Source organism: Larus michahellis, chromosome 10 (assembly GCF_964199755.1).
Source record: "Larus michahellis chromosome 10, bLarMic1.1, whole genome shotgun sequence".
In the NCBI taxonomy this organism is placed as follows: domain Eukaryota; kingdom Metazoa; phylum Chordata; class Aves; order Charadriiformes; family Laridae; genus Larus; species Larus michahellis.
In genome coordinates, this window is record NC_133905.1 from 5,302,724 (window position 1) to 5,328,745 (window position 26,022).

Below are 26,022 nucleotides of genomic sequence, written 5' to 3' on the forward strand. Positions count from 1 at the left end.
TATCTGGCTAAAATGTTTGAACAGGAAAGGAAGCTGCCACGCGCCGCCTGCCGAAGTGTGAATTGGCATTTGCTTGCATGAGCATCCCTGCCGCGTGGCTCTTTGTTCATTTTCAGCCAATTTCCTGCTCTGCCACTCAAGCTGGTGTATTAATTGAGTCACTTTTTTCTGAGCTTTTATTTTTTTTTCTTAAGGAGGGGGGTGTACTTTGTTTTTTTTTAAAAAAATAAATTCCTTCTCTTTCTGCTTTTAGTCATTTCTCCTGCCTAGCGCCGCACCGATGCAGAGGCAAGGCCGGTAACCAGCCTGATTGCTCAGTCGGCCCAAATCGCAGCATTAACCCAAGCACTGAAAATTCATGAACCTCTTGACTACCTAAAATTGGGAAAATAACTCTTTTTTTTTTTTTTTCTTTTTAAGCCTGCGCAGGTTCTTTTTGCAAGCAATCAGTGCTGGGGCCATTACAGATGTATTTTTCAAGCTTTTTCTCTCGCACCAAGAGGGCCAAAATTTTTCCAAAGAAAAAAACTACGTAATTGGTGATTTTCAAGCAGCGGTGTTAACGCTGGCTCTAGATCTTTCAGAAAAGCTCACCAAGTACAGAAGAGCCTCAACAAAACTGCGAGCGCAACACCTTCCATACGTCGGTCCCATGTGAATCTGTGACAATATAAAAAAGTTCCTGTAGGTTCTTTGACAATAGTTTTTGCCATTTCAATGTCTTACTAACACCATGGAGACAAGAGCTCCCAAGTCTCTGTCCCTACACACGTGGCCCTGAGGTCTTCTCCCCTGCAGCAACAGCGTCTTACAGTAGCATACATCTCATACAAAAAAGAAGAGATAATCCCATCTCATTCCCTCAAAAACAAACTGGACGGATGAAGGAGTAGGAAAAATATCTCCTTGCTTTAGCTGAAGTACCAGGGCAGGAAGAAGGGAAGGTGAGGGCAAACTCCAATATCCCACCCTGCTGCTAGACCATTAATTGCTGTTTGATTGAGATTGTGCCAGTAGCATCTAGGTTTCCAGGCAGGACAACCCAGGAGTTAAAGACCCCTTTTGGAAGCACCATCGTTTTGCAAGGCAGCACAGAAAGTTTTCCCAGGGAGGATGAGGCGGGGGGAGAGGTCAGCAAAATACAGGTATTTTCCAGGAACTTGCACCCAAATAAAAGAAAATTGGCAGATTCAGTCTTCCTCTGCTTCCCCCACCAGGGAAACCCTGTCTGGGATTCGGGGCAGTGCAGCGAGGAGCAGCCACCACCCCGCGAAACCGCTCAGCCATGCAAGAGCCCGGCACGGGAACGCCGTGACTGCTAAAGAGGTGGTCCAGATTGGACCAAGGCTGCCTCCGGAGCGCAGCAGGCGGCTCACCCTTGGGAGGAAACCATCTGTTTCTAGAAGAACCCAAGACAGAGTAGAAAAAAAAATTAAATAAAAATAGAAAGGTGAGGGGACATTTGAACTGTTGCATTGTCCGCTCTTGATTTACTCAGGGTTTTTTCCCACTTTTTTTTACCATTCCCTGGCTTAGCATCTCACCACTGAATGTATTGCCTGGGAAACCAGGCTCCCCTCCCTCCCCGGATCACACTGGGAGGTACCGGGGGGTGCCGGCGCCAGCAGGGAGAGCGAGGGCTGCCCAGGGATTAGTGTCTCAGTGATTAATCGGCCTGGGGTTGTATTGCCGGAGCTCTGCTGCCCGCTTCGTACCATGCCATTCAGCACCTCAGCTCCAGCGATGGCCACGGGGCCATAAAAATGTCCTGTCACTTGCTCTGCCACCATTTCTCCCTGCTTTTTTCACCACTCAATGTTTTGGGGATTATTTACTTCTACCCCCTACTTTAGGGAAGAAGATAAGAAAGGAGCGGGGAATAGCAGTTGTTAATAATTGCAATCCAAACAGGAAGTGGAAAAACCCAGTTAACGGGGGCATGGGGAGAAGTGGATCCATGCAAGGTCCTCCCTGTCTGCCGAGCCCCACCGTCTGCCCTTCTGCTAGCCACCAACCCAAGCTGTGTCTTTGGGTTGGGTTTTGTTGTTTTCCTGGGTTTAAGATTAAGAACTGGGGCATTGACAGAAAAGACAAGTTGCTCCACAAGCAGCAGAACTTGTTTTCCTGATTTCTCATGGCTATCTCTGATGTGGATTCTCTTAGGTCTAATAGTAAGGTTGAATTTACCTCCCTGCCCTTGCCTTCTCATTGAGGACACAAACAGGAGCCTCTCCTCTAACCAAGATGCCTTGTCCATTAATCCTCTAGCAGCCAGCTGGCTGATTCGTAGGGGTCAGCTGCATATACTTAAATCAATCTTAACTCCTAGGAAATACACAACTTCCCTAAATTAGGGATCCTTGGGCTTCCTGAATGGCTTGACCCATTTGTTGAACCCTCACCAAGGCTGACTTGCTGCCTTTCTGAGACACCCCATCAGCCCCCAGCTTTCGTGGAGCCAGTGGGGACGTCCTGAGCCAAATTCTCTCTCTGTACCAACCAGCAGCAAAACCAGCCTCGATAACACCACGACTTTTCTTAGTTAAATTCCCAACAGGATAGGAGCCAGGCATCGGGATCTTCTGACATCAGTTAGGTCTCAAGCCAACCTCTGTTAAAATGGGAAAAAAAAAGAAAAGGTTCCCCTGAAAGAGCACTGATTTAAGAGTTCATTAGCCCTGCCTGTGCGGGGAGAAAGGAAGGTTTTTTTCATTTAGGAAGAGTTATTAGTCTATGTTATTAACAGAGATCACCTCTTAATGAAAATCGGCATTGGCTAAATAAGATTCTGTGACAATTAGGCTTGCTGTCTGCAAGTTGTTCAGATTCCTGGATTGCTTTAAGACAGTTCCCGCAGAGAAAGTGCATTAATCTTGTGGGAAGACCAAGAGGTAAAACCTCCCATTTGTTTAATGGAAAAAAGACAGTTGGAGACAGTTATTTCGCCATAGGGTAACTGCACTCCTTGTTTAGAGAAATGAATACTAAAACAGCGTTAAGAACCAAAAGCTGTTCACGCTAACGCAAGTCGGTATTTTTTGCTGGAATAAAAGCACGAGGTTGGAAGCAGGAACCCAAATGACTAAAACTAAGTGCGATTTGATCCATTTTGAAGAGAGTTATTTCTGCGAGTCAGGGGAGGCATTTATCTGTAGTCAGGTAAAGAGCAGGTAGGGGTATGCGAGGGTGGGTCAGGCAGCTAGTGACGATTCAAACTGGGATTTTAAAGATACCCGAGTGCCTGAAGGTGCAGACACGTACCTCAAAAACACACTTTAATCATCGATCCGTATCTTTCAGCACATAATCACCTTTAAAAAGTTGTCATATCACTAGAAGGAGGGGAGGGAAAAAGAGATATATCCATGCACGCCCATTCTGAACCTCAAATTCGTGTTTAGCTCCTAAATTACGTAGCCTCCATTACAGCCTGGACAGGGGCTGTACCATTCTTAGAGGACTGCAACGTAACCCTTCCCACCCCTCCCCAGGCCGGCACTCCGCATGGCATCACACCCCGTGGCATTTTATGCACCAGTTCGGGTTTGATTGCAAGGCCCTACACAACCGAACCTCCACACACCCCGCTAAGGGCAGCCTGGGTTATTTGAGCAGGTCAGAGATGGCTGCGTCAGCAGCACAGCGGTGGCCTCCCATCTTCAAAGCACTTGGCCTTTAACACAAGAGACAAGCAGATCTAGAGAGGCTCGGACAGGAAAACAAAGCAGCCCAGTTGGAATACCATTACAAACAGATCACATGATTTCCTGAAACTACTTAATTACAGAGTCCACGACAGCCCACAAGCTCCTCCCATGCCTCCGCTTCAGGCAAGAGTCTCTGTTTCCATGCAGGATCCCACCTTCCTCAACAGGTGGCTTGAATTTTCTTTCCCTCAACTAAATCCAAAGCTCCTTAGGCCCTTGGAAAACCTGTACATGAGTTCATTAAGCCCAATACAGATGTTCAGTTCTTTTCGCATCTCCAGAAATGCATTGCTCCAGCTCTGTATCAGAAAAGAAAATAAATAAATAGAACCCAAACAAACGGGTGAAAGCATCTGCCGGTAATCTCCAGACTGCTCTCCCTAGAATACTGCAAAAGTTGAGCTTGAGTTCATGATCCTGCCCTACCTAAAATTGGCCCAAGCATACAGCAACAAACACACTAAATCCTTAGGCAAGACAGCCCGTGCTCCTGTGAAATGCTTAAAAACAAGAAGAAAAATGTCACTTTTGCTTTGGGATTCTGCAGCAGCACAATTTCATTGTCATGACACTGACTGTTTTGCTCGCTGCATCCAAAAAAGCCCACAAACCTTCAAAAGGCCCAGTGTTTTCCGGCTTTCTCTTCTCCAGGAGGTGGAGTGGGGTGTTTGGAAGTATGTGGGTGAAAAACACAGTGCCCGTCACAGGTCTCTTCTCCACCTCCGTCAGCACAGGGCACCCTCAACGCCACTCTCCCATGGCAGCCACTCAGCCCCAAGCAGGGCTTTGAAATGCATCTTCCCTCCTTTGCACCGGCAAGATTTTAAAAAAAATAAAATAATTCCCCTTAACCGGCGAGCTCAGACTGGAACGGACCAAGTTATTTTGCAAGCAGCCCCTCCCTAATTTCATCAACACACGCACCAATAAATCTGTGGTACCAATGGCAGAGGCTGCCTGTTGTGAAGAAGAGCCTCGTGTTTGTCCCTCCGCTGGCAACAAACCCCTCCACAGCACGTATCCATGAGTTACACAGAAGACAAATGAGGGCTTAGGGAAATGTTTTCTCTTCAACTTCTATCACAAATTTTCTGAGAGCCCAGCCAGAGCGGACGGCCATGCTGTACAATAACCGCCCTTGCTGGAACAAAGTCCTTGCCCCAGAGATGACAACTGAACCGTCTCCCATTTTCCCAGCTACTTTTGGTGGGGAAAAAAAAAAAACATCCCAAGAGCGTTATCAACCTGCTGCCAGTACCTGTGCCAGCCCCACCGCAAGGAAGCTGCACTCCCTTCCCCAGGCTGGGAACGTGCTCCACCGACTGCAGCTTCTCGCGCCGTCCGAGGGTTTTGTGGCATCTCCCCCACCCATTTGTGCAGCCATTGCTCCTGGCATCTGAGCCAGGCAGAACTTGTCCAAACTTTGAGGTTATTCCAAGAGGAAGTTGTCCTTCTTAATTTCCTCTCCCTGACGCAGGCAGCATGAAGTTCATCTCCCCACACCCTCCACGTCTCCCCTTCTTTTCTTCTAAAGCCTGTATTCATTTATCTACCAACCCTTCTAAGGCACGTATAATTTCATAACCACCTGCTGCTTTATTCACAGGAAGCAGATCTAGAAAAGATACAATAGCCTATTGTTCAACAGAAAACTCCGTGCTTTGTTCTTTTATTTTTTTTTCTTTTTAATAAGAAACCAAAATTACTTTTAAAGGAACAATTTGTTTCAAGCAACCATTTTCAACCAGAAATTATGTAGCTAGTTATTTGCATAGCAGTAGCCTTTACGAGACCAAGACATGAGCCAGAAAATGCCTCTGTTATCAAGCAGGTTGGCTTCCAAGGGATACCAGAGTATATTTCTTTCCCCCTGCGAGCTCTGAGCACATACATAACACTGCTGGAAGACGACTCCTGCTCGTGTGAAGAGAGTTTCAGCATTTAGTAAACGAGTAGAAGATCTAATTTTTGTGTGTGTGTGCACAAAGCCCGTTTAAGTTGGCTCTGCAGAGAAGCCAGACTTTGGAAAGATTTAACTCACGTCAACTTTTCACAGGATATTAAACACCTCCCAAGGACTGATCCAGGTCCCATCTGATAAGAATGAATGCTGGACCCATCTTGCAATGCCAAAATCTGGTACTCCTCATGTTTTCTTTAAATACACGGCGTTCCATAAAAAAGCATAAAAGGGAAGAAATGAAAAAGACACAATTTAAGAACGTGCAGTCAACCCGCCATCACAGTCACGTCTTTTATATACCAGAGACATTGCTACGATGCGTTGTCTATCACCCGTTATTGCTTTGGAAGCCAGTGCAGAGTAACTTTATTTATCTAATCAGCGCATCTGAGGCAGTATGCGATAGAGGACCTGGAAGCAGGTCTTAATTTCCACTCAAGCTGTACAGAGAAATGGAAGAAAAAATACTTGAAAAATTGACTAGATTTTTTTTTTATTAAACCCCGCTCCATTTTTTTGCTTGGTTTTCTGTGAAAATTAACTTTGCATGCTGTCTGCACATCCATCCATCTGCTGTCCTTTTGCACCTCTGGAACCCAGTGGCCAATATCCGTCAACCTAGGGGGGAGAGAGAGCAGCCTGAAAGAGGATTATAGCCCTGAAACTTTCATTAAAATTGTGTTTTGAGTAGGAAAGACACAAATTATTGCTTTCAGCCAAGCAAAGAGCTGCTGGGCAAACCACCTCTGGACCAGCTTCACCACACATCTTCCTTTGCACGGTAGGGAAGAGAACAAAGGATAACGGATGCAAAACCATTGACAATAAGGGTTCTTTTGCTCTTCTGCTCACAGAGGAGCTTACGTTGTTCTTCTGAAGTAACCCGTGGTTTCTTTCCTTTCTTTAATTTAAAATTATCAAGGACGACTCTTTCCCCGTTCTGGTGAGGGTATGCTTTAGTCCATTAAGTTAGGCTTATTAAGAGCTTCTTGAAGGACAGCACAGGCTGGGTCTTCAGCATAAACAGCTTTTCCCAAACATCTTCACTTTTATTCACCTAACCCAAAGCAACCCCTAAAAACATCCATAGGTCTTCTCACTCAGTGAGTGCTCTCCAGTTCGTTTTTCGTAAGCACTCCCCAGCAAGATTTGAATTTCTAGTGTTCAAGACTGAAAATAAAGAAAGGGACTTCCCTTCTTGCAATCCCTCTCACCCGCCCAGGCATTTTCAGACAGCTTCATCAGTTTATATTTATGAAGGACCCGGTGGCAGGGGAAACTACACAGTTTCTCACCCCCTTGCAGGTCGTATTTGCACGCACAGACACGCACACACATTACGTGTGGTACTTTTGTGCATGAGGGACAAGAATAGTGCGGAAACCAACTCAATAAGATTATTATTTCTCAATGGTTCTACTGCCTGAAATGATGTTATTAAAGTTACATTTTCCAGTCAATCTGGCAATTTCTCTTATTAAGCAGCGTAGACGGACGGTACTGGGGAGAGTCCAACAATAAGCTAGGAAGATGAAATATTGCTGATATACTGATCGTGTTATCTGAAGAAAATACCTTTCAAGAGTAAAAATTAAAGAGAAATAAGACACATTTTCAGACTGATCTTTCATGAAAGTTATCCAAGTGAGCAATTGCAATATGGTGAGAAATGACCGATAAAGTCTAACGCCATTCCCAGGGAAGAATGCCTCTCTAGATACAACTGGGTTTATTAAACTATGCAGCAGGCAGCAGTAAATCCTAGCTGGCAAGGGATTACAATTCCCCCTATTAACTCCACACAAGCTTCCAAACTTTTTCTTGAATATGGAGATGGATAAGAAACGCAGCCTGCGGAATCCAGACGCTGGGGACTTTCCTTCTTTCAAGCAACAAATGCCACGCTAAGTGACTGTGGAGTGAAATCAAATAAAGAGAGCTCTATTGTGGCTTTTCAATCAAATGAAATTAAATACTGTCAGTTTATTGGACTTTAGCACTCAAATCACTGGTGCAACTTAAACCTAATGGCCACTATTACCTGCTTGTTTAAAAACCCTGCCGTTAGTCAAAAAGCAAAACCAAGCTTTGTTTTAAGAAAAGCCATCACGCCTGCTTTCACTGCCTCCCAGTTGGGAAGGTTTGTCAAAAGGCGCACCCAAGCAGGCAAAAGCTTTTATTTTTGACATATCGGTAGTTAAAGCAAAAAAAAAAATAAATAAAAAAATATCAGTGTCCATATTACAAAATATTTTGTGTTGGGTTTTTTTCTGTCTTACCTAACACCGGGCTTGGACTCACAGAGGTCCAGGGAGGAGATGGGGAGACAGGACTCAGGTGCCATTGGCAGTGCCAAGAACTGAGCACCCTCGAGCACAGCCTGGGTGTGAATATGCAGCACACATCAACAGTCTGGGGAGGACGGAACAGGTAGAAGTCAGGACTTCCACCTTTTGAAATGCTGATCAGTTTGCTGCAGCGGCAGCGATAGTAAATTCTTTGACCTACTTTGCCTTTTACAAACTCCCTTTTGGTCCCTATGATCTTTGCTTTAAGAACAGTACCTGTTGTCTTCCACCCTCCAAGATCTTATAAAAGAACCATCAAACCGAGAGGCCGTTAACTTCCCGGGGGGGGGAAGCTTCAGAAGCAAAGGGAATTCCATACTGAAGGGAAGGGGAGAAGGGAATCTGATCTGGTGCAGGAGCACGGCAGCAGAGCGCATAGCTCTTCAATGGGGACGTAGAGAGCCAGAAGTTGGGAAGAAAAGCTGTAGAGATTCACACTGTATGTGGGAACATGTGTCTGTGTCCTCCTCTTTCCACCCCATGAGAAGAATCAACCTCCTGGACGTTGTGTTACTGGATGTCTTGTCATGGTCATGACGGATGGGCATCTTTCTAAAAATCACTTAGCACCCCTCAGACACGGGATGTGGGGCACGATTCACAGTCATTGAGCTAAGCTCCTTGACCTGTATTATGCAGGGGGTGAGACTGGACTGTGAATGGCTCATTTGGCCTGAAAACAACCCAGTCTAAAAAAAATAAAATAAAATAGGTGAACATGCCATTTGGGCAGAAGCTGGCTGAAAAGAAAAATCACAGTTCAGTCAAACGGTCATTTTTGCCCATAAGTCTTTTCTGTGATTCTGGCCAGTTCAAAGCTTGAGATCCCACCCTCACATGACGAAGGAGGATACATCAGTATTTCTCCAACAGAGCCAAAAAGCAATGAGTGTCCAGCTTCTCTGCACTACCTTTTTCTGCCAAAAGATGCTCAGGTTCAAACAGAGGAAAACCGGAATACCCGCTACCCGTCATATACACAGATGGGAAGTAAAGAGGTAGAGCATGAGTTTTGAAATAAATGTAGGAGTAACAAACACTATCATTGGATATCCTTGAGTTTGTGAATTAGTGGGTTTAAGACAATAGTTTTTTCTTCTGGGCTTTGCTACAGCCGGAGAACTTCTCCCAGTTCATCAGGGAAATAGCCAAGCGCAAATCTCTTGTAGCTGGCAGTAGATAGGGCAGAGGAAACCCCATTAGATTCAGCACAGAGGGACAACGAGGTGGCAACAAGACACTGTGCCAATGTTTAGCTGGTAATCCTTTTTGAAGAGGGACTCACTACAGCTGGAATACCATGACATTGTTTTACTCCTATAGCACTTCCAAGGGAGCCCGTGTTACACAAGTAAATTAAGTGCTCCCAAGAGCATAGATGAAATTTTAGCACCTGTGCTAAACTTACAGCATGCAATGTGGAGAGCAATGAAGAGTGGTAAACCAATCTTAAGGGAAACCTGCTAGAAAATATAACTCCTTAGATGAGGAGCTGGGTCAGACCCCTTCTTACAGTGAATCGCATCCTGCTTCCCTGCTGATCTCCAGGAGCAACATCAGTTTGACACGGGCAACGCCTGCACCAGCAAGATTGAACAAAGGGTGGGCAAGGGGAGCCCAGCACGGCTGCTGCAAGGAAGGTCATCCCACCACTTATCCAGGTTAGCACCCTCTCTCTGCCCCAATTACAAGCCCGCTCTTGCTCAGGGAAAAGGCTGAGAAAATGAAATGAGGAATCAAATCTGGGAGATTTGCTGTGCCGGTTCAAGAGGTGGCTGAGATTGATTCACACGACCCATGGACCCGTGTCAATCTCAGTGCCAATGGTAATAAGAAAACCCATGCAAACCACAAGAAAACAAAACCAACAAAACAAACAAAAAAACCCAACAGGTAAATCAGGCAACAGCAGAGATGCACTTCAATGCAGTTACATTTAATAAAAGCATAAGCCAGGGATCAAGGGGTGAAGTGAGAAAACAGATTTATATAAAAACTGAAGGATGCCATCAGCGCTAGAATAAAAAAGTCAAATAAGCTACGAGAAGGAGATATCAAAGCTGTCCACGACCTCGTTTGCTACTGCACTGATCTTATCGTTTCAACTAGGCTACGGCTTCAAAAGGAGCTATGAAAAATCAGAGCAGTCTGGTGAACCAGGACAGCCCTGGCTTATTGTAGCCTACAGCCGGGCACGTGCTGAGCCCCAGCCGCGGCCAGGGCAGGGCTGGCACCAGGCTCAGAGGCTTCGCTGACTGTGGAGAGAGAATAAACCAGCCTGACCCAGCAGAGAGCAGGTGTAGCCAAGTCCCCAGCCTTCTTTTAGGCAGGGGGGGCTATATCTTCACCAGCTTTTTCCATCATCCCATGGGCCAGTGCACCAAGGTATCTCACAGCCAGGTTTGCCAGCCCAAGGTTTGGGAACCCTTTTTAGGAGGTCTGCAAAGACAACCAGTACTGCTGGAAGATGGCATCATTTGAGAAGACATTCAGTGCAGTAGGTTGCAAACCAGGTGTTTTATCCTGGATTTGCACTGCATTCTGATGCAAAGTGCTTAAAAACCAGTGGGAGTCAAGAAATGAGGAAGAAGTTCCAGACAGCATTAACTACTTTAAAAGAAAGATTTCCGGCACCCTATTTAGACTTGCTTCCAGCTTATCCACGAAGCTCCGCTAAACCTTACTAAGACTTAATTCCCATAAATGTGATTCTCCCCTAAGTGTTTAGCTAAGTAGCAATGTTTCAAAAAAAGTAAATACCAAATCGTGGGAGTTGGATTATTCATTCATGTGGTAAAAGCCATTATATATGAATATATACAGATGTTCCCACTTCATGACTGATCTAAACATATGTAGATTTTAGACTCTGACACACAAACCATCCATTATGCAATGGCCCGTGTATGCGGCTGGGCTGCTTTTATCCTTGACTGTGTCAGAAGGATTCACAGGAGCTGTGAGAGAGATGGAATAAGCTTATAGTTAAAAGACTAAAAGTTTAAGCTCAAGCCTTGCTTAAAATGAAAGGAAGGGGGGAGGAGGAGAGAAATCAAAGAACGAGGGAATATCAGATTTAGCAGGACAAGAAGATGAAAGTTTCAAAGCTCAAAGTTATTTGATGTTGGAACTGGTGCGGTCTGACCCCATCGAACCAGCTGTTAAGAATTTGCCTGAATTGTCCATTAAATCTTGCTTCCGACAAGCTCTGCTCCTGTTTTTGCCCCACTTCTTGCTTCCCATCAAGACTTGCCTTGGCTGCAGGCTCTGCTGACATCCCACCCTCCAAACCGGCTGGTGTCCAAAGATCAGCACAGCACCACCGCGATGAAAGCAAACAGCTGTTCAGTATGAAAGATGGATAAGACCCCGCTGCAGTGACATTATTAATGCACTCCAGCTGTTTTATGTAGCTGCCTTCATGCAGATGGCTGTGCTGGTTTCCAGTTGCTTCACATTGCATGGGTGATGCAAAGCAGGTGGAGAAGCCAATCTCAACTGAAGCCAGCAGAAGAATTCCCAAAAGACACGGAAACTCCTAGCAAAAATCAGAACAAATTGATGCAAGCTGGGCTCCGCAATCCTCCAAAAGGCTCATAAGAGATGCTTGCTCTTGTGAGCACCTGTGAGCAAACAGGGACACCCTTGGGATTTTCACATAGAAATCCTGTTCCGTGCAGGATTCGAGTCTCACAGTTGTGTGGCTTAATTTTGGCTATTTTTTTATGTTTAAAATCCAAAATCATCCCAGCCAAAGGATTAGCCAGGAGTGGGGTGCCAGCTGCAGGAGAGACAGGCTGAGGAACAGGGACACTGGTTGAAACAGCACTCGCAATCCAGTGAGAGCCCGAGCTCTCCTGAGCACCACACGAAGCCGGAGGGACCGGCTCATGGCAGACTCTACCCAGGACTGGGGAAAAGTCATTTTTGCATTGCCTGAGGCAGATACTTCCTCCAGCTTTGAACAAGGCAGAGGCTGAAGTTGAACCCGGCTGAGATGAGGCAGATGCGCAGGAAGCCCCCCCGGGGCTGGGTCGAGCAGCCCCCAGCAGCACAGCCCCACACGCACCCCACAGACCCGCCTTCCCCCCACGCACCGCAACCCGCAGCCCAGCGCCTTTGTAGGTGCAATGGACACCTGAACAGATGCAGCTGCGAGTTTTACAGCTTACGGAGGATAGGAGGTAGCAACGAACTGGGGAAAAATCCAGGGGCAGTTAAAGACCGCAGAGTTTCGGGAAGAGAGGATACTCATGTGGATAGCCTTTCTGCACTCAGGAACACAGACCGTTAAGTGTAATGCTTCACATTATGCTTCCCAAATACCCACTTAATTTCCGATTCAACAAGGCGCTTGTGCTAATAAAAATTAAAACCAGCAGGTTCTGTCAAGTGTGTAATAGATGTGTGGAAGAGCAGCGCGCGCAGGTACGTCTAAAATTAACTACGAATACTAAAAGGGACCGCTTTCCAAACATCAAGAAGTCTGGGGAACGCTGCAGCCGCGGGACGCGTGCACTTGGCGGGGTGCAGGTGCCTGCCCAGCCCCTCACCGCACTGAGGGACGGCGGGGCTAGGGGGGGAGAGCCCCCCCGCGCCAGGCACCTCCTGTCCCCACCGTGCTAACCTCTAGATGGGGTCTGGATGTCTCTGAGAGCAGATATTGCCAAGTACTTACCTCTTGCCGCTGCCAGCCAGAACCAAAGGCAGCTGCCAAGTGATACATTTCCACCAGTTTTGCACAAGTGTGAACGTCTACGGGTCTAAACTGGTGCAAGAGAGCTGAGTGTGAGCACTGGGAGACGAGAGAGGAGAGATCAGCTCCGTGAGCGTTAGATACAGCAGATCCATTTAATGATTAAACACAGGCGATTGTTTGCTTATAAAACGCAGTGTCACATAAATCTGCTAGGAGCTAATTGCCCATTATAGCTCATGGTGCTGCTTGAGTCGGCTGCGGCATGATAAAGGGACTTTTAGAAAGGAGAGAAAGCCAGCGCAGCTCCGCTCCCTCGCCTCCGTCACATCTCCGGAACGTTTTGTTTTCCAGTTCCTGCAAGGTGAACACTCATCCCCCCTCTCAGTGACGGGATCCCTCTGCCAAGCTCGCTCCGGTGGGAAGGTAGGGGGTAAACTGAAACACAAGGGGGAAGGGGAGTTGCTTTGATTCTTTTTTAAAGTTATTATTAATAGCAAACTTCTCTCTGTTGTCTTGCGCCTCTTGCCCAGCCTCACAAATCACGGCAGCTATCTGTGCTCTGCCTTGGAGCCAGCCTGGAGCTGGGTGACATTTGCCACCACCCAGATGGCAGTGGTCACCTCGCAGAGCCCTGCTGCAGCAGCCAGGCAGGGGGGAACGGCAGGGAAAAGATCCAGGCGCTACACAGCCAGGGCAGGCGAGGGAGCAATGGACTGCAGGCTGAAACCTGGTTTTGGAGCAAAAATAGGAAGCAATGAGCGATGTGCCCTCTGTCTCAGAGCTCTTCCAACTTCACCCTGATTTTAACTCCACGGGTACAAGGTTTACAAGTCACCTGGGCTGTCGGATCCAGATCTATACATACCTGAGTAGCTTCCCACTGATCTCCCCAGATTTCAGGCACATCTCTGTGGCTCTATCCCAGGACCTTATCTAGTCCATCCCTACCTCGCACACCAACACTTGATCCCCATGCGTGGCTCTGCTCCGTGCTGGGGAGGAGTCGGCTGAGGATGAACCTGCAGAGACCGTGCCCGGGGGGCTGCTGGGCTGCGGGTTCAAGGCTCTCTCGCAGCATTTCACAGCAGGAAGGAACACGATCTGTTTACACAGTAGGTTATATGGGAAATGCATTACATTATTGAAAAAAAACCTTTAGCAAAACACGTACATTCATCTTATGCCAAGAGTTTAATCCTACCCAAACGGCACTGCATTCCACAAAGAAATTATCCTCTATAAATCACTGGGGCAGGAGCAGGCCACATCCCTCACATTTCAGGCTAAACCATCCACTGCTGTAAGGACCCCATATGGATCGCCCGTCGTGCCAACAGCAAGAAAGGAGGGGATCTCCACTGAGATCTCATGAAGAAGCAGATTTACTGCTGGGACAACTCCACTAAGGCTGGTGGCTCAACAGTGAGGACCTGTTAGAGGCTTGACTCAGACCATCATTTGTACAGTCGTTCACACGGTTGCTCGAAGACAGAGGAGCAGATCCATGACTTAGCTCAGCTATTCGGCTGGGGAAAGCAGCTGACTGGAGCTGCGCCATCCCATCCTTGCTATGGTGAGAGCTCCCGCTGGGCAGAGGATGGGAGCACTGGACCTGCGAGGACCAAGAGGGCTCAGAGGAGGGAGCAGAAGCCAGGAGGGAAGAGTTATTTGGGATACCAAGCAAGTCAGTTTGCTCAACAGTTGCAAAAAACTTGGCACACAACATCCAAAACAGCAGCAGACACCAGATCAGAGACCTACCTCCCTCCTTTGGGAAAGAGGAGAATGCACCAAAGCAGAAGGATGCAGCAAATCCTATTTTCATCCATACGCCAGGGCTGCAGGGAGCCAGATCTTACTCTTACCAGCACAAGTTCTTGCCTCGCAGGACAAAAGCTATTTATTCTTTTTCTAACTGCTCCACAGCCCTTCTCGTCTCAACGCCAACGTTGTTCTCCCCAAACCTGAGCCAACTCGTAACTTACAGCTTCATTAGGATATACCAAGTGAGTGATAATTATACACTGAGGCTGGAAGCTAAAGCACTGCTGGGAAGAAAACCACAACTCCTTCCACCTTTCTAACGCGATTTCATGAACTTGCACACTAAGGAACGGATCGGCTGTGAGGCGCGATTAAGTGGGATCATCTCTTCATCTCTCAGCTCTACTAAATAATTTACAAGGCCATTTTGGGACTGACATGCAAAGCAGTTTAACAGTGATTTAACAAAAAAGTATGATAGTCCATCCTTTCATGGTTTCCAGGTGTTGGGACCAATTTACTTCACAGCAATTTTCATTTCTCGGCCTTTTTTTCCCTCCTCCCCACAAAAACCTGCAGCTGCCAACTATGCTGGCATCTACAGCAGCTAGGAAACGAATTTCCCTGTGAAGCAAATTCTTCCAGGATGAATTGAATGAAGGCAGAGCTCATAATTGCACATTACTGAAAACATTTCTGATAAAAAAAATGGGGGGATATTTTTATCCACATCTCCAGTCGAAAATTGCTGGGAAAGATGCTTTTGAAAAGCCATCATCTCCAAGCATGTAATTATCAGATCCTTGAACAAAAACACACGGTCAAAGAAAAAAAAAAAAAAAACACAACTTTAATTGAAATAAAAAAAATCAGGGATGGCAATTGTTGGGAATGGAAGGAGAGAAATTCTTCACCCTGTGTGATTTTGCACGTCTCTTAAGTTACCAGACTGATCTGTAAATCCACAGATTAATAAATTTGGCAGCTGAGAACATCAAGCTTAGTAATTATTTTTTTTTTGGTTATGAACGGAATAATAATATTTAAAAAAAAATCAGAAGCAGACTGGCAGTCAGACTGCCACGGAACCAGAATTTCCTAACTCCCACGTAAGCACGCTTGTCTTGAAACAGCATTCTGCCACCTTGAATAGACAGCCGTACAATGACCTGGGGGTCCTATCCTATCAAGGCTTAAGACCATGCCTACCCTGATGGGATTACTCACATGCTAAAAAAATATGCAGTAGCTGAACTGACAGCTGAAAAGAGCCTTAAATGTACTTACGCCTGGTAGCATTCAATTGTCAATTGATGAATGTTGCTAAATATTTATTTTTGCTCTACTTTCCTCAGTTCTGTGCCAACACCTCTTTCTGATTATTAGTACTTGTTAGCTTTAAATATTTCTTTTGTTTGCAACACCTAACACATGCCTAAACACAAAAGCATAGGCACCCTTCTCTCCAAGTTGCCCAACACCTTTTTCTGACCTTCTGCGTAAAATTTCATATGATTTCCATCCTTAAGTAGATAAAATCGCAAGCAATACAAACTGGCATCCACACGTAAGTATCAATTTTAACAGTCCATTTTCAAAATAAATCAAATCCTACCTGCCCTAACATATACAAACATTGGGTCAGTGCGGTTATCCTGGGCTTATATGGATTAACAAAACAGAACAAATATTATAAAGAATCATGAACCGGGACATAAAGCCAAAAGCAAGACTTAACACACCGCATGAAATCCAGCCCCCTACTACGGGTTGCTCAAAGCCAGGGCGCACCTCTTCCAGCAGTAATGAGATTTTCTTAAGCAGGGAGGTAAACGCCTGGGCTGGAAACTGGACTCCAACAGTTAGTGCTGGAGAGAAAACCTCAACAGCAGTTGTTCAGCTGACACTATGGACTGACGTATTTATGAAATCTGCCTGGCCTTTGCATTGAAAAACATCCTTCTACTAACAAACGTGTACTAGCTGATGAGATGTGCATGAGCTCAACCTTTCAAGAGGAAAACCTCTTTAACCTCTATACAGGAGGGGAAAAACTGAATAAAAAGATAATTCATTTCTACAGGCCATGAAAAGTTGTAAGAGATTACTTTAGTCTTTTTTTCTCTGATACGAAGCAATTTTGGTAGAATGGGTCATCTCTAGAAAAGAGCAAGAACTCATTCCCACTGTGTAGATCAGCTCATTTATACTTAACACAGTCAACAAAACTTTAAAGACCTGACAACTGAAGTCCTGAAGGCATCAGCAGGTATCCTTAAGACTTTGCGGAGGTCGGGTAAGACATCACAAGACTGCAGAAGAGCAAAATCCAATGTTCAGCATTAAAAACCAAAACAAAACAAATGGAAGCGATATCAGAGTGGGGCGAGAGAATGAGAAATCCATCACCACCTTTTTCAGTTTTTCAGTTCCTGGAACTGACCATCTGTGTGTGAGCTGCTAAAAGAAACGAGGAGGACTAACCACAAACCTGCATCTACCACAAATAAGTCATTCCTACTCAATTTCTTTCTATGACAGAGCGACATTTCTGGGTAGATGGAAAAGGCAAGTTGTTATATGTCAATTTTAGAAATGCTTCTGACACTGTTACACATGCTATTTTTATAAGTATGTTTGTGAAGCAGGATACAGATGATTATGAAGTGTATGCAAAACTGATTGGAAAACCACACACTGAGAAAATTCATCAGTTGTTCACAATCAGAAGGGACGGATGTATTAAACAAAGTTCTGTAGGGGCGCAACCCCAGGCTGGTAAGACTCCCGGTTTTCATTAAATGACACTGATGATTGCAGAGAGATTGCTCTTACTAAGTTTACTGACAGCTACCAGCTAGGAGGGACTGGAAGTAGGCTGGAAAGTAAATTTTGAATCCAGAACGATTCATACACGTTTGAAAAAACAAATATACAACTCAGTGGAGGTGCATGCAAGCTACCAGACCTGGGCAAATGCATAAAGGATGGAGAAAAACCATCTAAGTGACAGTTGCAGAAGGACTCTTCAGACACTGTGGGTTGCAAACCGAATGTAATTCCACAGTGGCACGTCATACGCAAGAAAAGCTAACGCCCTGGTACATGTAAAGGTGGATATAGTCTGCAAGATATGTTAGATCATCCCTTCATTTTAACTCAGCACCAATAAAAGCCTCAGCCTGAATGCAGGTTTGGATACCACAGTTCAAGAAAGATGCGGTCCAGCTGGAGTTCATTCAGATCGCATCAGTGCGGTGTCGTCAGACATCTAGAAGACCACAACTTCTGAGACTGGGGAGAGAAATGAGTTATCTGTGTTAAAGAGAAGAGAGGAAGGAGAGAGAACGGGTTATGGCTGTGTTCAGACATCCGGAAGAGTGATGCACGGAGGGAAGGAGTAATATGTCATCTGCCTTAGGAGAGGAAGCAATGGCATCAAAATTGCAGATGCAGAGTTTTTCCTTAATACTTAAGTCTAGTGAATGAATTTGAGCCGATGTGGTGTTTCCAGCATGGATGTATTCAAACAGAAGGCGGTTGGGCAATACCATAGGTATGACCGATACTAGCTTAGGGCAGAGGAACGGCCCAGACAAACTCTCTCTGCCCAATTTTGGCTCAAGGAAATTAAGATCGCTGTGATTCAGCTCCAGACCCAGAGATGTGCGTCTCGGTATGCACAACCCAGTTACTTTTTCTCTTAATCTTTCATTTTGCTGCCACTGAGGCAAAGCTGACAAGTGACGTAAACAGCTTGATGAGCAGGATTTATATTAAATAGCACCATTGTGATAAATTCTTCAATAAGAAAGATAAAATCTTTCTTCCTAGGAGAGTTATCTATGAAGATTTCCTGCTGTCTTATTCTAGCTCCTCACATTAGTTTTCTATCCCTTTTAGACATATTTTTTTTCTCTATTTCTCCCCCTGTCTATTTGGCAAGCTGGGAAGATCTGGGGCTATTGCAGAGAGAACGCAGCACAAAACAAGGGAGCTGATCCCATGAAAACCAACAAACAGGAAAGGGCTGAGATCTATTAACAAGTCTCTTTTCCTGGCCATTCCCACCCTGCAAATAAAGGGTGCAGCTTACTGGTCAGGAAGAATGCAGAGGAAATTCACACTGCTCTCCGTGGGCTGCAGAGCATCCAGCTCACACTAAAAGCATGGCTTCTAATGGCAAGAAAAAAAAAAAACCACCGTAAAACCAAACAACAAACCCAAACAGAAAAGCACTGAACATCTTCATCTGCTATCTCTATTTTCCCTTTGCCTTCTACACAAACCACATATTTTTAAAAATAAAAAATAAAGAAGTCACCCAAATTCATACATCTGAAATAGAGAGACTCTTCTGAAGTTGCCTGCACTGCAGTGAAGTAACCATTTAACTTGGGCTGGTTTGTGACGGGATTCTCAGCTGGTCACTTGAAGCAACACAAGAGATTCAACGAGCTCTGTCGTTCTGCCCACCCCTGCAGGGACCCTGCAGCAAGGACTAATCCAACATAAAGTTTGCTAGAGCAAAACATACAGCGTCTTCCTGGACTTCAGAAAGGCCATAAAGCATTTCAGAGAAGTCCTCCAATTGCAAGATCGCAAGGTCTTTTGTGGAAACACACACTGGTATCACACAAGCCACACACACAAGCTTCTCTAACCAGAAGATAATCGCTTCCCCCACCTTCCACAAAATATCACTGCTGGTTTGCATTTTCTGACCCTTCCACTCTGAAGGACAGACAAAAGCTCTGTATTATTAAAATGTTCCATCAGAAAACTTTTTAGAGTGACTAGTGGAGAGGAAAGACACCTAATGGTGGTGAGACCAGCACTTCTGAAACATTTGGATGCCTCTCTGAAACAATTCATCTGGTTTCCATTTTTGCCCATCACACTTAAAATGCTAAAATGAGTGATAAGATAGCAATTTACTGTATGGCTTCCATCTCAGATGATTTCCATATGAGGAGATAAGTCTCATGAAAAAGCCAGGTTATCATGAGAAAAAACACATTAAGAACCCAGCTGAGTGACCAAAAGAGAGCTTCACTGCGCCTCAGCAAAGGCCAACCCAACCTACTGTAATCAGTCCCCCTCAAAGCTTTTCTCAAAGCTTTTCTCAATGTACTAAATTAACTAAGAAAAGGGATGGCAGACATTAAATGAGATGGTTGCACATCCCTCCCTCTGTCTTTGCTCTGTGGCTGGTGCAAAGGATGGCCTCATCTGTGGGACGCAGAGGAAACCAGCACCTGGTACTTGGGCCTCAGGAGCACCACCAGCACAAGCTGGTAGGGTCTGATACCAAGGTGAAGAAGGCTTCCTTACCAGCTCCATGACTGCACCATTCCCTTGTACGCAACAGAGCTACACAACACATTGACTCAATGTTCTCCAAGAAAGTTTTGGAGCTGAGATCAGGAGTATTTCTCATTTGGTCACTCAACACCTAGGCAACATCACCATGTGCAGCAACAAAGCGATCACTGGGACTTTCATGAATGAAGCACCAGATGCCTTGGTGACGTGTTTGAGGAACTGGACGAATGACCCCCTCCGTAGCTGGTGGCCTCCAGGAGACTCCTCCAGAGTAGTCGGTGTCAGACACCTCTGAGACAGGGGCCCAGCTTATGGCTCAGCCCCAAGAGCGATGGGAGCTCCTGCCAAGTTCTCTTTTGATCTTTTCATGGAACAGCTGCATTCCTGCCCTGTTAAATCACGCGCCCAGACTCCCTCTGCCTACCAGGACTCATCGCCATGTCTCAGGCAGCTTCAAAATAAGCCCCAGCCCTCAAACCACTCCTTGCTGTACTGCTATAGTAAGCGGACATTGCATCTAGTCATCATCCACGGGATTAGGCAATATAGCCCAGCTAAACTGCTTTACACCTGGTCTATTTTACCCCTCAGATTTAGGGAGGGAAACCAATTTTATGAAGTTAGGTTCATGCTTTAGGGCATCTTGAGGCCAAGGAGAGGACAAAGTCAGTCCCACTACATCACTTCAGGCAATGTAAAATGATTCAGAAACCATGAATTACCTCTGTACTTCCAACGCCTTTGCTTTCAGAAGGGAAACGCTTGCATCAGAGCAGAAGAGCGAGCTCCATGCAGTATATTTAGCTGCAACAAGCAGAGCTACAGCATGCAACAAAGTACCTGCATATTGCACCCAGTCAGAAATACCAGAGCCTGTCCATCCTGGAAAGACCAGGGTCAGGATTTGGTGACTGTGCCCTTTGTAAAGGTGCCCTTCCACACGCACCTACCCGCTCTTTTGCAGAGATGAAACAGATTCTTACACTGCACGGTAATAGTGAATTGCTCACCCCAGGTTTCTAAAACAGGGGTTAGCATCTCATTGAAACGGCAGATTTCTAGCAGGAGCTGACATATTTGTTAGACAAGGTAGCAGGAGATTCCACTGGAGGTGGGGGAGATGGCAGTGATCCCCCCATGTTCAGCAGAGTCCCTTACCCCCGTCTTCCCCCCCCCCCCCGAAGCCCTCTATTCACCATTGCTGAATGCCCAGCCCATTCACGCGCTGATCTTGCAAAATAAGAGAGTTACGTTTAGATTTTGGGGTCTTTTTAAAAAAAGAAAAACTGCTGTAAAGGCTCCGCAATATCTCGGGTGCCCTAAGAGCAGCCCCCGTGTCTGCCGATCCTCCAGCTGGAGAAGGGGAAGGAGGGAGGCAGCCTGGAGGGTACTCTCCAGTGGTCACAGGGGGAAATTCTTTCCGGAGAAGCAGAGACACATTTTGCAAATCAAAGCAATCAAGTCACAGTTTGTATGCAAAGGTTCGGATTTGTAAAACCCCCGTCAAAGTAGCACATGACATTGTTAATGATATTTAAGGTGGTTAAAGGAAACCATGGTAAGCAAAAGTAAACTACTGGAGGAGAGGGGGGGAAAAATACAGACAGGCTCACTCACCAAAGTCTGCCTGCAAATCCTTTTTCAGTCCGCAAAGCATGTCTGCTGTTATCTATCAAATCATTCAACTAATTGCAACGGCCGCTCCTTTCTCTCCCCCTGCCTGCACTGGAATCACTTTCCAGCCAAGCTCCGGCTCACTTTCAGGCTGCCTCCCACAGCCGAGCGGGGCTGCAACACACACGCTGCTCCTCACTTCACCGCAGGAAAATAAAAAAGGAATCGTCCTGGACGCTCCAGTTTGTGAGGACTCAAAAACGTGGCAATCCTTCAGAAAGAAATGTCTTTACATGGCTGTTTAAAGTGTAACTCGCCAGTCCCGTGTAGAAATAGGAAAATGAAGGGTATAGGTGTTTTTTTAGCCGGTCCTAAAAATCCCGTGCTAGTTCTCTCGGCTCGCCTGGCCATCAGGCATTGCAAAGCAAAAGTTGGAAGCGCAGTGATTAAGCGGAACAGCTGGTCGAAGGGGAGGCAGCCACTGAACCCTGACTCTCCAGCAGATGCAGCAAATGTCAAGCGTGCACTTCATTCCCGGCGGTATTCCACCTCGCGCCCCGCCGGCCGAGAGCGGGCATCATCCCATTGAGATGTGCTGGCCCTTTGCTGCCTGAGCCCTTCTGGGGCTTCCATGGGGATTTCAGGCGGGGGGGGGGGGGGGGGGTGGTGAAGAAAAAAAAAAAAAAAAAAAGAATAAATAAAAGGAAACGCGGGCAGCCGGCGCTGTGGCGGAGGTACCGCTGCCCTCCGCACCGTGCTCGGAGGCAGCTGCAGAAGTTGGCCGGCAGCAGAGCCTCGCACAAACCTCCAAGTTGCAGCAGCAGCAGCGGGGCTGAGCGCAAGAAGAGGCTGCGACTGCAGTATTGCCTGACACACTTTCCTCTCCCCCACCCCCTCTTGGCAAGTGCTTGCAGAGCCTCCAGCACCTTTCAAGGCAATGTCAAGCTGCTGTCAAAGCATTACACTGCCTCCCGAACACACACACACACACACAGAGCGTAGGGGAGTATGAAGCTGCAGTCTTATGTCCTGCCTACAGCGTTTTCTGAAAACTCGGCTTAACCCTTTCTTAGGAAGGGCAGGGGAAACGTCGCTGGCAAAACACGTGCAAGCCCTGTGCTAGGATTCGGGCAAGCAATGGACTGCAGTGAGGGCAGGCTTCGGGGGCAATGCTGGTCACCAGCTGGGCCACGGGGAGTCCTGCCCTTCAGGACAGGATGCTTCATGGCTTCCCCCGAAACAGCTGGTGGGTGGAGATAGGGTACTGGACTGGAAAGAAATCGTTGGAATAAACCAGTCTCTGCTTCCTTTGCTATTAAAATGAAAAACAAAGTAGGCTGACTTGTGTTGGAGATGCAGAGCACGGGGGTGATGCTACCGTCCCAGCCCTGGGGAGACAGGGGAGGCAGCAATGGTGAACACAGGGCTCGCGTCCCACCTGCAGCCCCACGCAGGGCCCCATTTCAGCCAAGCTGTGATTCACAAACCCCGTTTGTACCAACCAGCCCACCGCTTACATCCAAAAGGCAGTTTTCTCTATAGTCGCTGTATTCCCTTGGGAACTGGTATCAACTATAATGGCAAGATTATACCCAACAAATGGTGAGGAGAGAGCAAGACAAGCATGGTCCAACGCACAAAGGCACAAAAACCATCTACATTTTTGTAGGAGGGTGCAGTCACGTTTGAGGTTCCTACTAGATTTGGCTGAAAGCGGTCAAGAGGTTACAAATTTAGAAGGAAGCTCGTGGGGAGGCAGCAAGATTAAGTCTTTGTTTCCATAGGAAACAAATCAGGATAAACCAAAAGGGCCTGAACGCATCTGGATGGGCCAGCAGGAAACTTTGCAGACCTGGGCACTCTAACTCCGCGTGGCCCATGTGGAGAAGGACAACTGAGTTTCAGCCTAATATCAGAGTTCTTGCTTGGATTGAAATGCAGCAACATCTCTATTTTGGTTCAAACTCAGCTGTTTCATGCGCAGACAACTTATACAAAAGCAATAAAATCACTAAGTAAGAAAAAAATCTACTTACAAAAGAGATATTTTGGTCCATAATTTGTTTTTAAGAAGTTGTTCGGTCTGACAATAGACTTAATTAGTAACTGAGACAAAATTTGTAATTAGAAATCTTTTCACAGAGCTATTAATGCTTTTGCTACAGAGAAATCTCATCTTAAAGGAAAAAAACATCTCCAGTTGCACCACAAATACAAGAAGGCGCTGCTAATTTGAGAATAGCCCATTTTTTGGATGCCATGAAATGGACATCTCCAATAGGATGTTTTAAAGAAAAACTAAAAGCAATCATTTGTGTTTACATTTATTTTACACCACCATAAAATTCTTCCCAGAATACCTGCTGCATTGAGAAAGGGTGTGAGAGGGCAGGTCTGTTACACAGTTGAAGCTGCTCAGTTTTGTGGACAAGAACTGCATGGAGCCGTCCCGTTCCTCTGCTACTGGTGGAAAAAGAAGAGGCATTTTTGGCATTTCAAACCCAGAATTGCTTGTGACGTTTGTTGAGCTGGTTGGCAAGAGCCCAGCACACCAGGAGCCTGGAGAGAATAAAGATGTTTATTCCATGGTTTCTGGCCAAAACCCATAAACACAACACTCTCTACATGTTTCAGGTGGCATTATATTAAAACCAGTTGTCCTGGTTTGAGGCGAACAGCTTGCGTTTCTAACGGGGAAGGAAAAAGGTACACCACACACACCAACAAAGTTAGGCATCCCAAAAAGACACGTTATGACATTAAAATACGTAAGTGTCATAAAAGAGAGTGAGACATCAACCTAAGCTACGTCATGACAAACTCAAGGAACAGTATGTAAAGCTTTGATTTTTTCATGAAGAGCCTGTACGTCCTCCTGTACCTCCTGGCATTAACTTTATGCTTGTGCGCTTGGAATTAGCAGCTATCCAAAAACGCTCTGGCAATATCAACTACATACGAGCCTCACCTAAGAATGTCCGGGGTTTACCCACACACTGTGCCCACTGGAAAAAGAAGTTAATCTGGGGGAGCTGGGGAAGATGTTAAAAAAGTCTTTCCACAGGAAAAAAAAAAAAAAAAAAAAAAAGAAGAGAAGAAAAAAACCCAAACCAAAACAAAAGACAAACCCTCTGTTCTGCTTTCTTGGCATATACGGATCTGCTATTACATATTTACTCTGCTAGGAGTAAAGAGGGTGTATGGAACGCTTTCTTGGGCTTCCCTTCAGTACAAAATGCTGAGCAGAACGACAGCACTGGCTGAGGACGGTCCATGGCCAGAACAGCTTCTGGGTGGTCCCTACTGGAAATATCCATCTGCACAGGCTCTTGGTTCTCTCCCACACAACTACAGAGGCGATACCAGTCAATAGACCACCAGCCTAGAGAAACGGGTATTTACTCTTCTCAGGAACAGGCTGACCTTTGAGTAAAATTCATTTCTTGTGAGTAAGTAGTAGCTACCCTTACATGCATACACGTGTACTGGCGCTTGGTTTTTTCTTGTACCCAACACATACTGTCCTGCTCTTGAACTTAAAACATCTTTCCCCAGAGCTAACGTACAAATCCTCCCAGAACCTTGGTGGGAGTGAAGCTGCAAACCTTACACGGCCTAAATTGGTTGGGATGACATTTACAGAATACACTTTTATGCAAACCAGACAGGGAGGACAGCAGAGGGAAGATCACAGGCTATTCAGAATATCAATGATTTAGTCCACTGCTTGACGAGCATTTGTTCCTGTGATTTAAAACATTACTTATTTAAACACACCCAAAAGCATCCTCGTCAGAAGTCACAGGATGGTGGAACACTCCAGCGAGATCCTGAAATGGACCATTTAGCATTGAACATGCTCTGAGCCTGGGAGAACATGGAGAGGATCTTACATCACTCCGCATTAGGAAGTCTCAGGAGGCTCTCTGAAGACAGCTGAATGAACGTAATGAACAGTCAGCCACAGGAAAATGATGAGGAAAAACACCCAACCACACGCACTTAGAGTGCACAGAGAAACACCAAAGTTCTAACCGCATATAAAAATCATATTAATAGCAACAGAAATTGCTTTGGGTTAGGGAAGGTTCAGAAGAGACTGACGCAGATGCTTCCCATTTCTTTTAAATTCAGATCTTAAATTAAGATTTTACGTTGCCATCTCCTTCTCCCCATCCTACTTCTTGCACCTAAAAATACATGCCTGCACATCAGGGGTCTGCCTGGGGCTGGAGACCCCTCTTCCTGCTCATCCACCCTGTCAAGGCTTGTTTCTGGCACCACAAACCCAGTGCTTCCAGATGTCATACCAGGAAAGTCAGTTTTTACTGGGAATTCCAACCCATTTCTGCACAAAATTAAGAGGTTTGGAGAGCCTACACCCCTCCTTGATTGATTTTTTTGCTGCACTGGACAGGGAGGAGGAGGAGGGACAAGAGGAAGGCCCATCACTCTCTTGGTGGAAGAGACTTCACAGCTGATTACCCACCTATCCACTGGCTGCACATTTGCTCCATTTCAACTGCTCCAGTTTTACGTCGTTGTGCTTATTTAGAAACCCCAGACAACTGCGTGCCAGGCTGAGGCCCGCAGCAGGGCTCA

General features: G+C 46.0%; 1 protein-coding gene across 3 annotated transcripts in view; it reads right to left on the reverse strand.

Annotated features, from left to right (window-relative positions):
- The window catches only part of GRIP2 (glutamate receptor interacting protein 2), a 295,620-nt gene that overhangs the window by 64,552 nt on the left and 205,046 nt on the right, over positions 1-26,022 (reverse strand). Inside the window, exon 1 of one of the 3 annotated variants that reach the window (XM_074602776.1) lies at positions 21,424-22,389. The exons of the other annotated variants lie outside the window; for them this stretch is intronic. Coding sequence (XP_074458877.1) covers positions 21,424-21,463 — 40 coding nt within the window. The 5' untranslated portion in view covers positions 21,464-22,389. Of the gene's footprint in view, positions 1-21,423; positions 22,390-26,022 lie in introns of those variants that run through there. 3 annotated transcript variants of the gene reach the window in all.